At 38.3% G+C, this 13563-nt stretch overlaps 1 protein-coding gene across 1 annotated transcript in view; it reads left to right on the top strand.

Annotated features, from left to right (window-relative positions):
* ARHGAP15 (Rho GTPase activating protein 15) overlaps positions 1-13563 on the top strand; it is a gene marked incomplete at its 5' end in the record, with an annotated part of 279947 nt that overhangs the window by 172712 nt on the left and 93672 nt on the right. The window contains one exon of the mRNA XM_009997402.1: positions 113-190. Coding sequence (XP_009995704.1) covers positions 113-190 — 78 coding nt within the window. The remainder of the gene's footprint in view (positions 1-112; positions 191-13563) is intronic.

Genomic DNA, 13563 nt, shown 5'->3' with positions numbered 1-13563 from the left:
TCTCCCTGCACTGCTCTTCATCAGAGTTGTTAGGGTGCTTCTGGCTTCCCAGACAGACATACAAAGAAAAATTCTTCTGTGATCTAAAATGAAATATGTGTTTCTCTTTCAGGTCTAGATGTTGATGGAATATACAGAGTTAGCGGCAATCTGGCAACAATACAGAAGTTACGATTTGTTGTCAATCAGGGTAAGTGATTCCTCCACCCTGGTAATGTTTTGTTTAGTACTTAACTGTCTCAGATGACAGTATTTCAGAATCTGCTATACATTAGTGGCATAGAGCGATGAGCCATGCTTTGGAAAAGAGAGGAAAGGGAAGGTAGAAAAATATTGCATTGAGAGAAATGTCAGCTAGGAGAGAGGATAAAACAGCAGAGTAAGCAGAGGAAAATAGTAGTTAAACAGGAGATGAGAAGCAAACAATCAACCAAACAAAAGGAGAAGAAAAAAAAACAAAAACAGAAAAAAGAGGAGGAAATGAATACTTGAAAGAAGGTGGCAAAAACCAAAGCATATGTAGAAACTGGAGAATCAAAGTGGGGGGGGAGGGGAGATTAAAAGGAAAATTAGCAGGTTGTTTGGATGGTAAAAGTGAAACAAAACCAAAAGTAGAACAGTAGAGAAAGGATCTGAAAATAACTGGAAAAGAAATAGTAGAATAATGGAATCATGGAATATGCTGAGTTGGGAGGAACCTATCAGGATCATTGACACCAACTCCTGTGTAGGGCACCCCAAGAATCACACCATGTACCTCAGAACATCATCCAAGAAGTAGGAGTAGAGTACTGGTTCTGTCAAAATCAGTGGAAGATTTACCACTGGTTTTGTAAAGACAAGATTTGAACCCAAGAAGTGAAAACAGGAGAGATGAATATTCTGAGGACTCGAGAACCAGCATTAGAATCAACCTAAACATATTTAGTGAACATATTTCCACAGCTTCCACATATAATTAACATATTTCCACATATACAAAAGAAGATTTTTCACAGCTGTGGCCTAACTGAATCTGACATTGATCAATAGATACTGTTACAGGTGTGGAAGCTAATATTGGGAGCTAATTAGGATGTATGACAAATACATGCACCCCTCCAAAGAGTTCATGACTCCTGGCAAAAACTAAACATCCCTACATTGAATAGCTTAGCAAATATCATTGATGACAATGAACCTCCTGATACTACTTAATGAGAAAATAAAATTGAGCTTCTATGAAATTAGGAAAAATCCCAAATCTTGAATTGCATTATAGACTGTATACACTCCTGAATTAATCAAGTATGAATGCGAAGCTGCTGCAACATTTTCTTCTACACTTTATTAACTCTTTTAAAAGTTACCTAGAGACTATTACCAGAACTGCTGAATATTGTGTGTTGTCTGTGTGTTTTGGAGATGACAGCTGTTGGAGAACAACTTCCTCGATTCGTTTTGTATTATACGGAAACTAAGATTTTTGACTCAAAGTTTCTCATGAAATTGAGAGATATGAGAGATGTAAAAATATTCCCACCTTCAAGCCTCCATTTACATCTCTAGGCAAGGTTTCAGAGGAGCAGTAGATGTTTGCCACCTCCTCAACTGCTCCAGAGCAGTCTTGTCTTCAGCTGAAACTGGAGGATGAACTCTGGTTTATGAGGAATTAGTATTTATGCCAGTAAATGCAGTGAGACCAAATAAATCATCAGCCTCATGATTTTGACTCATTTCTTGGGTTCCCTTAGATTTATAGTTGTTGAGTATTTGTGTCTTGATAATGTAGTCTGCCTTGGCTTTCAAACGAATGTACACTGTATTTTGTTTGGAGACAGAGAGGCAAACCCAGGATTTTCTATCCTTCTTCACTCCCTAGGATCTTTGCTCAGGAAAATATGTGCCATAAAAATAACGGTCCTGTCTATCATGTCTCATGGCACCCAGAGGTTAACGTACTTGAGGTTAACATTATTGCTCAAGTTTTCACCTAAAACAGATGGGCTGATACAGAAAGGTTAGACAGAAGTCAAAGATGGCTTTTTGCAGCACAGAGGTACCAGGTACCCTTTTCCTTCTGGTTCATACTACTGTGAAAAATGAATATATGTAGGTGAAGTTAATACTACATCCAAGCCACTCTGTCCTCAAGGTCCTGTTGTCCCCTGTCAATTAGATGCTGAGGATAGCAGCAGTTTCAGACTGTTTTGTGAAGTAACAAAAGTCACTTGGAAAACCAGTATCTGCCCCCAACCTGTTTCTTTAAAGCTCTGCAGTGGAATGATGTTTAGTAACACCGTTGCCACACATAATTTTTTTCACTCAGTAATTATTGTCACCTCCTAGATTCAATCCCCACATCTTCATTTTTCTGTAGTTATCAGTGGTAAAGCATTATTTATATTTATATACTTTTCCCATATATATTTTTATTATTATAGTTAAACTTTAATTTGATTATAAGTGCAAACAAGCATTCTGAAAAAGCCTATTTACGTTGCAGAGACTGACTGTGCAATCAGTTCTTATATAGACCAAAGGCTTAATGGGCTCTTTCTCCCTGCTTGCTTTGCCATTGTGTTACACCTACATTTATAGGCTATAAATAATATGTATCACATGGAAAACTAAAGATCATAGAAGAGACTCTAGGCTGGCTGCCATATCAAAGTATTTTTTATTAGAATAATCATTAATTAGAATATAGCAAAGCTTTATTTGGCTCCTTTTCCTATACTAAAATGTCATCTGTAGCATCAAAAATTAAATAAGACAGAACTGATGAATACGGGAGGAAAACAAAGTAAGAGTTGACAGCTTCATCATTAAAAGAGAAATAAGAACAGTCAAAAATCTAAAAAGACCCCTGAAAGTCTAGATTTTTGGAGGTGAGGGAAAAAATATCACCTCTCTCTGTTTAAAATCTCTGAATATACCTTGTGTTTCTTTCTCATTTCTTGAGGTTGGCAGGTCCTGAAGAAGGCTTTGACCTTGCCAACAGGAGTATCAGCAGAACAAACTACCTTATTTACTTTATCCCTTTCACAGAGTTTTCTTTTTTCTATAAAAGTCCATCGATATCACACCTTTTTTGCTTCTGTGCAACAGGATTATCTTTTATCTGTGATTTATTTTCCCATTAAGAACTGAAAAGATTAGTTGATCATAAGAGGACCAGGCTATAACATCTCTCAGCACTTTCGAAACTCTAAGTCATCATTTTTCAAATCACTGAATCAAGGCAGTAGAAGCTGTTTGGACCAAAGTGACATCAGGATATTTGTACCTTTCTTACTCTACAAGCACTGAAAGAATTTGGGTTTTAGAAACTAAGCTACCAGTCATTCAATATTTCTGGCTTGGAACTTACAGTAAAGGCTTCTATAGTAGCCAGAGACATTAGACAGGGATGTCTGTGCCTCTTAGGCTTTCCATATTATTGGTTAAGTCTAATAGTTTCAATCTTTTAAAATAATTATACATATATATATATATTTGCTGGTTTTAAGCAAGATCCAGCAAGTTAAAGCCTTTACAGATATTTATAAGGATATTCTTTTACTTCACACCTATAGGAAAAGGAATAAATGTATAGAAATGGGTCTGTTAAGCCATATAAAATATGCTGGCAGTTTCAGCCTACGAAGATGCTACTAAACAGATCAATTGTTTTGGCCCAAAGCCCCAGGGTGTGGCTAAACTGGGCTCTGGGCCAATAGGCAGGGGTGGGGGACTCACAGGTGGGGCTGCTTAGGGCCATTAAGGCACGACTATATAAAGGTGGAGACAAGGGGGAGATGCTTTTCAAGAGCAGGCTTCTGATCTGATAGAAGATGCCAACAGTGAGGCACAAAATGCTTGCAGAAGAAAAAGGGAGAACTTTTCATCCTTAAAGATCTGAAGACGTAAGTAAGAGTTTGTATTTGTGGTGTGCTCCTTGCTCTGGTTGAACTTGTGTTGATGCACAGTGTGATTTAACAGGATAAGGGCCTTCTCTGTGCTAAGTCCTATGAGTTCCTTGTTGCCTTCCATGCTTCAATACCTGGGAGAGGAGGTAGGAGATTCCTTCCTTATGCTTTCTATGCTCATCTGCTGGATGGCTGGAAAGGCATTCCATTATTCTGGCTGCCAAGCAAGTAATTTTCATGAGTGCTAAATTACCTGAAAAAAAAATAATAAATAAAAAGTAGAGCTATAAAGGGTTCATAACACATTGCTGAAACACTAGGATTCCTCCTTACTGCATATATGTTCAGGGAAACTAACCATAGAAATACAAATTTCAACACTTATTGGTTCATCCAGTAAGTGGTGGCTCATACATAATACAAGAGAGCCCCTAATTGTCTTGATATCCGACGCTTTGTTTGCAAAATGTTTGGTATTTGCTGTACAGATGACCTTTGCATCCTGTTATTTCATTTGAAATACCTTGTGTGTTAACTGCCAAACGCCATGTACCATCCAAAGGTCAATTACTGTGTTTTTATGGCTTGGTTGCTGTCCTCATGTACCAAAGGTGGGGGGGAAAATGTGAATTTTTACAGATGCTAAATATGATGTTCTTGCAGAGAGGTACTTTTATCATGGAGGACAGTCAAAGAATGTTCTTGCAGAGAGGTACTTTTATCATGGATCATGGAGGACAGTCAAAGGTTTCCAAATTGGGAACAATATTGGGGGAAATGGTGAATTTAATCTTACTCTGATATTACCTTGGCCTAGCAGAAATAATTTGGGCAAAAAGGATTAAAATACCTCTGTTGTTTCTTCCATAAGAATATCCTGAAATAGAATTCAGTTTAAGAAAAATTTAAAGTAAAATCTAAACCACAAATACATGAACTGATTGTGAATATTTATTAACTAAATAATTTAATAATAAAGAAAATGCCTACTTGATTAATTGTTACAGAGTAAAAATTACAATAAAATTGTCTTGATCAGTGCTTTGCAGAAGCACCATTACTGTCTGTGCAGTTGTTTAACAAGGATTTAATTGGAAAGATAAGTGAATGCACATTTAAAAGTATTGTTAATTTGCTTTATAATCACCCCATCCTTCACAGTATTGACAGCACCAGGCACAAACCCCTTTCTCTTTTTGCAAGTATTATTTTCCATATGTGCACAGTAAATTCTGAAGCAGTAATTGGAAGTTTTATGGATTGTGACATACCTAAGTCTTTGAGTTTATAGGTGCCATGTCCCCTCTCTAAAGGTAGCTCATAGGTGGCATTTGAAGTAAAATCATTGCCTTTTTACTACTTGTGGGATGTTTTGGAGGTTGTGATGTGGTAGTTTTTTGGGGGTTTTGTGTTGCTTTGTTTCTTTCCTGAAGATTATCTAATTCCTATTTACTTTTCCTTTCCATTTGCTATATCAACAAAAATCCTCATTGCAACATTACTTTTGATTTAATAAACAACAACCGTCAAAACCAGTCATCTTCAACATGTTTATATTCCATCTGTACTTATATTTATTGTTCTAAAATGGCTTGGATTAATCTAATTGACAAGTAAAGCCCAGACCATATGAGCAGTTAAGGATGATACCTTTAACCAGCAGGATTCTTCGACCATACTGACTTGTTCTTTATCGATGAACTATGAGAAAAGAGGAACAAATCTTGGGGTTTTTATATGTATTTTTGTTTTTTTTTCAATATTACTGATGATGTGAGCTTGCTGGGACCATATGTCTGAGCCTCAGCTACCAGGAACCAGAGTAGTTTCCCAGCAGAGCCTCTGGAACTGACACAAGACTGAAGCTGCCTTTGAAATGAAGCCGCCGGGTCAGCACAAATGGGCTGGGTGGTTTTGAAGCAAGCATTTAGAAGGAAAACAAGAGAGGGGAGGGGGGGAAAAAAAGGGAGGAGGGAACTGGGGGTAAAACAAAAGGAAAAAAAAAAAAAAGAGGAGCAGTTCATTTTCACAGCTTCATTTCTTTACAATAAGGAAAAAGCAAAAAAACCCCAACAGAACAACAACCCCAAAACACAGAACAAAACCCCAAACTCCCTGTTCAAAAATATCCAAGTGTTTCCATTGACCCAATATATCCATTTCAAAGGCAGCTCTGGTCCTGCTGTTAGGCTCCATGGGCAGAGGAGAGCAGGTCTTCTGTCAGCTACCAACTTCCAGAAAGCAGTTACACTCATGAAGGTCCAACAAGACCATCATGGATTTTATTTAAAATTGCAGTAAGAATCAGTGGAAAAAGGGGGGGGGGAATAAAAAGAGAGATTGGTTCTCTCTTGCAGTAACTTTCCTTTTTGTCTCTAATTTCCTGTGCATGTGCATTAGTGAGATTGCCTATTGTATCCTGCCATCTCCTACAGTTTTAGAAGTTTTAGGAGGTTATTGATTGCATTTTCAAGCACACATTAATATCCTTAGAAATACCTGAATGTGTCTTGGTTTGTGTCTAAACTTAAAGCCACCCTCCAGCCTTAGTGACATTCTCCCTGTGATCATGTATGGCCCAGAGAGTGAAGCATTACTTGCTTTTGTCAGCAGCTATTGGTGTAACCATTCTCACTGAGAAACCAGCAAGAGTGGTCCAAGGTTCACGTTGGAAATATCAGGCTCAAACTGGGTTACTTGCAAGCTGAGAATCAAAATGTCTTGAAAGCCTTGAGTCAAAAATAGGTTTTTCTTCCTTTTTCACACTTCCCAGGCAAGCACAGAAAATAAAATGGACTGAAGCAATTTTCAGAAATAATTATAAAACAGCTTGTTTCTGGGTTAAGACCTGCACATGCCAAGCTGTAGCCAAGAATTTGTATTTTTTATATTTTTTCCAAGCTTTAAAACTCTGTCAACAGAATACTTTCATTGAGCCCACAGTAGCTGGTTAATCAATTAATATGTGCATGTTATTGATGTGGATTCTTCCCTTTTTTTCCTCTGTGTTTGAATGCCTATTTTAAGATACAGAACATACTTTTTTTTAATTCAGAAAGTGTCTTTTCCACATCTTACCCTTCTCTTTCCAGAGGGAAAGGGTAGGAATACAGTACCCCAAAAAGTGATTTGTAAATATAACCCAGATGATGAAACTTGATGGAAATACTATTTTTTGCAACCAATGCCTTGAATTGTTTTGTAAACAGTGTGCACCATGTATGTGCCAAAGGGATGATGGAGCTAGAATGTTAATGTTTTTCCAATATAACTTATTCTCAGTGTGAAGGAAAAAAAAAAAATCATAATGTTAAGTTGTAGTTGCCCAATCTGTAGCTCTAGACACTGTACAATTTCTCTCACCAATGGTATTGTTATGTTTTTCTTTTCAACGGTGTGATGAATAAGTCAGTAGACTGGGGCAGAAGAGGCAGTAAACTGGGTTAATGTGGTCAGCCACAAACATACCATGGATTTTATGGCACGTATTGGATGATCAAGCATTTAAGACATGCCTTTTATTTCTTTTCTAACCACAGCACAATTTGTGTTACAATAGCTTTTTGCTTAGTAACACTCCAAGAAGTTGAAGAGCTTCTTGATAACCCCTCAAGGGGTGTTATTTAGGTGCTGAGAGGGACTCCTTTTGCAAGCTGCAGCAAGGGATTGCCTTTTTTTGGGGGGATGCTCATCGTTGTCATGGGTGACTTTTTGTTTGGGTTTGTTGTTCTGATAGTAAGGCTGCAGGAAATACCAATCCACAGAGCTCCAGAATAACAAGGAAAGGAAAAAATTTATTGAGTCATTTGTTAAAAGGATTAGCGGGAGAACTTTCTAAAGATGATTTTTAGGATGATGGAACAATCTCCAGAAGCTCAGGGCTGCTAGGTGTATTTATAGATAAACTGAACCAAGCCTCAAAGGTATTTTCCATGGGATGATGTGAAGCTGCAAGGAAATGGATTCCCTGAAGAACTAAGCTGTATAGTTCCTACTTAAAGTTGATCATGCTCAATGTCTTAGAAGATCATGGTGTGGCCTAATATTTGGGGTGTTTCTTCTCCCTTGTGGTCACTGTCTATAATTCTGTGGGTTGCTTGTAATACTGGCTGACAAATATGAACTTGTAACAAGGTCCACAACAAAAATAGTGATGTTATATGTGGATGTACATTACATGACATTATACAGGGTGGCAAGGGACAAGAAGTTACCACACTGTGGAATTAAGCTTTGTCATGGTATTTGTGGTCTTCTGTATGTTGAGAACTGGGAAAACCATAAATGCTATAGTAGAGGCAACTGTTGTAAGTAGAGAGTGATTTTGGCTCAGGAGGCTTCAGTAGCACAGTTAACTGTTGAACTTCATGGGTTATGTTAGTGGGGGGTGATGGTGCTGGGGACCAAACTGGAAAGCTTCCAAAAGAAATAATTTGGGGGAGGAGTGGGGACTTGGGGGGCAGGAAAAAATCTAAACTACATTTTCTGTGATCATTGGAAACTTTTGCTTTTATGAGGAAACCTATGTTCTTTTATTGACTGTCTCTTTTGTGGAAACAGGATTTCTTAGAAATACATTGCTACTCAAAACTCATTTTCTTAAGACGTGCAAATCACTTGTACCATCATTTTTTAATAGATTTAGAATGGAATATTCCTGTCTTTTTTGTCTCTTTTGGTTGGTTGGTTTGTTTTAAAGTATTATTGTGTAATTCAGTGGAATCTTTTGCATGAGAAAATTATCACAGTCCTGGAAAGCATCTTCCCTTAATATATTCTTTGGACATTTAGGGCCTGATTAAGTTACCTAATAATTGGTGTGTAGTGCCACTTGAGAGGATGCTGAGTAGCAGAGTGACCCTCACAAGGCTGGTGGGTCTAGCAGAGGATGTTCAGTAGAGATATGCCCTTGGAGTCTTGGTGCCAGAAGCCAGGTGTGATGTCTTAGAGCATTTAAGAAGCATTAGATGTCTATATATAGGAAAATAATGATTTTTTCTTGACTACGTAATTGTCTTTTTGCCTTAAAAAAAAAAACAGAACATCATAGATATGTGTATAAAAAAAATATTGCAGATATATTGGGAAAAACAAGATTATGTTGTTTTTATTGTTAAGAAAAGGAGCTTTAAAAATTTTAATATAGATAAATGCTATATTCCACTGTCCAGAACAAATACTGCATGCATAAATATGAAGAGGCATTCCTTTCTCCTTTTTTTGAAAGTCTTAATTTGCACTTTAGACTTATCATTGCAGGGTTTATTAAACATATTAATTTAAACACTTAGAGAGGTAGTCACACTGTATTTTAATTTCAAAGTTCTGCATGGTACCAGAGTCTTAGAAGTGAGAACGTAGCATAGCTTTCACTTGAGTTTTCAGCTCTCTGAATGTTAACACTGTTCAGTCTGTAGCCTGCCTGTTGTCAATAAAAGTAACAAGGATTGTTCAGATCTCTTGAGATCAAAGGTCCTGTTTCCCAACTGTACTGTATTAATCTGAGTCTAATCAGAACCCCTTGTGTGGACAAACACCTCAGGGTGAGTTGTGAGAAAGGTGCCTTTTGAAATCAACCTGGGAATCCATGGTTCTAATTTTAATGCATCAGCTGTTCTTATAATTACTATTATTACTTTATTCAGCACAACTATGGTAAAATTTTGAAGTAATTAGCATATGGAGAACTGAATATAGTGGAACAAATTTAATATTTTTTTTTTCCTTTATACTTCACAGTGTCCAAGGTGCAACCAAGTCAGGTTGTTTCTAATCCTTTGGCTCATCCATGAGTTTCACCCTGGGCTGACACTGGGTCATATAGGGGCAGGATGTATTTTGGAGTGTCAGTAGCCTGGAGTTAAGCTATGCAAAAATCCAGGTACAAACCTCAGCAGACTGAATATGGTGTTCCTCACCTCCTGCAAGCTGAGTAAAGATCATAACAAGGGGCACCTTTGACCTTAAACCCATTTTAAAATGCTGAACCTAATTTGGTATCATCATACTGTTAAATCTCATGAACTGTAAAGACTGGACTGAGTAGACTGTTAAAAGGTGAAGAAAGCATCTTGGAAGAGGATAAGATAGTGTGCTATGGCTGGTTTTCTACTCACTGTAGTATACCAAAGAGAGATATCTCTTTTTTTCTCCCCCAGTGTAATCAGATAATTAAAAAACAAACAAACAGGGATTTCAAAACACATTTCCATCAACCAACATTATGTGCTTATGATACAGAAGATTGAGAACAACTTAATTAAGTAGATAGGAGCAGTGAAGAGAAGATGGATTTGAGGAGGAGGAGATGACTTGCTCTTGGTGGAAATTTCTTTAGCTGGTGTCAGAAGCCCTTCTAGAGACAGGGCCTCCATGCAAAAAGAAAAGGAAACTACAGGAGAAAAGCAGCTAGAAGTTTCTATCACTTTGGTGCTAAAAGTTATTTCTTGCTATAGGAAAGGTAGCTCCTTGCTAAGTGGTTTAGTCCAGGATGATGTGGCCATCAGCTGAGGAGACCAAATAACTAGTTTCAAAATAAGTAGTAGCCAGTGCTCAGGAAAACAGGGTGTTATAACATCTGAGTAACTTCAGGCAAAGCTGCTTGATGCCTGATGTGACGTGTCTAGATGGGATAGGAGGGAATTGTTCCTGTCTAGAAAAGAAGGATACACTTGGGAGGGGAAACTAGAGGTGTGCAACTACATGAGGACGTCTGGGCTAAAGAGTGATGACAGAGAGACACCCAAAACAGCTGAAGTAGCAATACTGAGGGCTTGTGGTTTGATCAGCTGCCCTGCTGAATTTAGGAAAAGAAACTTACTTTTGTTTTTTTCCATGTTTAATGCTTTGCACAAATGAAGAGGCTGAAGCAACTTAGAGATACATATTTTTGAATCAGAGCCACATGATAAAGCATTCAAACATAATGCAAATAATTGCAAACTGATGTATCCAGCAGTTTGGTTTTTTTAAAAAAGAATAAATAATTTAGCTTTACACATGGGCAATCCTTGCTAAAAATTGCAAATCAGAACTCTTCTGTTTGAATGTATTTTATTTTGTTAATGGATTCACTAATATGAAAGGCATCTAATTGTATAATGTATTATTAGTCATTTTCTTTGGCATCCTATTAACTTTAAATAATTCTAATATTTAACATTTTATAACATGCACAACAAAGTTCTGTCTCCAGCAGAGGAAAAAACATGCATTAATAATAAATTTTTCATAACTTTCTACTGTGTATGTTGTGATACATATTTGAGCAGAAACACTGAAAACTGAAGCGTAAAATAACAAAGCATCTTGAATAGCACTTTAAAAATATACATTGTAAGATACTAGGGTCCTGTAAGTACAAGAGCTGGAACATAATTTGGTACAATTAACTTATTTTAAAAGTGAGTCCTGTGTAAATTGGGATAGGCTATAACTAAGTGCATCTACTAAATGCCTTTTCAGAGATAGCTGAGCTGGAGTGTATAAAATGGTGATTAATGCCTGCTAATGGAAGTGGTCTCCACCACAAGTTGTGAGCACTGTGGTTGTGGCTGAGCATAATAACCACACACAGAAACACCGATAATCTCTAGCAAATCCCCAAGTTTTCCCGGGTAAGAAACAAGATGACAGGTCACATTAGAAATTTTCTCCTTATGGCATTTTTTTTTTCCTCCCCCTCTTTTGTTTTAGTAGGTCAGATCTTGTTCCTGTGTATTGTGGAAGTATTATGGGAATGAGCAATGTCTAAGCTGCTTAACAAATGCACACTTTCCCCACACCAATCTGTTTTCTGGGGACAGCCAGGCTAGTGCCATACAGCATCCTCTCAGTTGGGTGCTATTAATGTTAATAAAATGCACTTAGCACTTAACATCTCGGGATCTCAAAAGAGCTTGCAAAGCAGCATCATTATCTTTACATTATGGGGACGGAAAATGAAGGATAGGGAGAGTAAAAGATTTGCCCAAGTTTCCATGGTAAATCAGTGACAGAGCCAGGAGCAGAGCCAAAATCTGTTGATTTATAGTCAGTCTCCTATGTGGTGCTCCGTGCCATTTCACCAAACTCCATTTGCCAAGTCCCTGCTGTGTCCAGAGACTGCAGATAAGGCTGCAGTTGCCCTCTGAAATGTGGTTTTGGGGCTCAGACTGATGCAAAGCCAAATTGGATCTTCAAATGCAGGTCTCCTCTGCGATGCATCTCCAAGTACAGGGCCACCTGTGCAAGGGATGCGGTGCAAAGAGCAGTGAATAAACTGCTTTGAATTCCTCTCTGCTGGGGCTGGAGAGTAAAGGGACCTAGTCCTTGAGGAGCTGCAAGTACGTTTTCCATGTGAATGAGGTCCTGGTTTTCATTCCTGTGGCGGTGGGTTTGCATCACCATCCATTGTTTTGCATGACTAAGCCTCCTGGAGTGTTTGCACTGAGCATTTCCTAGTTGCTTTTGAAAGTGACTACAACGAGATAACGCATGAGCAGATACGAAGGTTGAAGGGCTTGTGCTAACGTCTCAGAGAGATACCAAAATATTGCTAGCTAAATTTGGTAAGTAGGAAAATGAGCTGAGTAACATGCCTAAGGATGTTTGTGATGATTCAGGAATACAAATAAAATCTCCTTGCTTCAAATCCTTTGCCCTAGCCCCAGGGTCATTCTCTTCTCAGGTCCCATAAGAGGCACGATAGAGACTAAAAGCTACAAAGAATCTTTGTGCCATCGTGGATCCCAGGAACTAACAGACAGGGATGGTTTTGGTCAATGTGCTCAGCCCTTGTAGACAGGAAGGAAACATCTTCAAATTCCTCTTCACAGTTTTATGCCTCCATTTATAGTAATTGTATCAGTTGTAACAGTAATGTCAGTGATTAATTCCTTTAGTGTGTTAGAATGTGTGTGCCTGCGTTTCAAGAGATTGCCCTTCAAGAGCAAAGGTATTTAGCAAACAGGACAACAAGGAATTATTTATTTTAGACTGAGGGAAAAATGTAATGCCTCACTGCCCTCTGATTGCCTTCCTGGGATTCCTGCAGGGCCATGTCCTGCCTGCTGAGCAGCTCTGACTCAGCTGGAGTCCTCCAGTTCTCAGATTAAACATAATCTGAGGCACTGAGTTAGCAATAAGGGGGTATTTCCCCTCTGCCAAGCCTCCATGTGTGGAGTTCAGGCCTCCTCGTGGTACAGGCAGCATCTGTCCTTAGCATTCATTCTTCCTGCTGGCCAACCAATTTTACCCACCCCTGGTCCCATTTCTGCCAAATCTGAATTTATCAAAGTGCTTCCTGCAGCTCATCTACTCCAGCTCACTGCAAAGGTGCTGCAATTCAGTCATCTGTTTACTTTCTTCCCACTATTGGAAGAAGTATTTGGGGTTCTGCCAGCAAAAGATGGGGCCATGTAATGCCATGATTGAATATAAATACAAGGGGATGGCTGTTTGTTCTCTAACTGACTTTCTGGCTGCACTCTTGGTGAATAGGTGTGTGTGTGTGTCTGAGCTCAGCTTGGCTATTCACAGCTCCACAAATGTGTGCATGTATCTGCATACAGCTTGCTGGGTTGTTTGTTGGTTTGTGGGTTTTTTTCTACCCTGTGTCTAAATAGGCCTTAAAAATCTCAGCTATTCTTTTGCTCTCATTCTGGTAAGAGGTATCAGAGAGCTTTGAAAGACT

The sequence above is a fragment of the Chaetura pelagica genome, unplaced genomic scaffold (genome assembly GCF_000747805.2).
Source record: "Chaetura pelagica isolate M959 unplaced genomic scaffold, ChaPel_1.0 scaffold575, whole genome shotgun sequence".
Lineage (NCBI taxonomy): Eukaryota > Metazoa > Chordata > Aves > Apodiformes > Apodidae > Chaetura > Chaetura pelagica.
The sequence above is the reverse complement of the archived record's forward strand: the minus strand, read 5'-3'. Positions and strand labels throughout refer to the sequence as shown.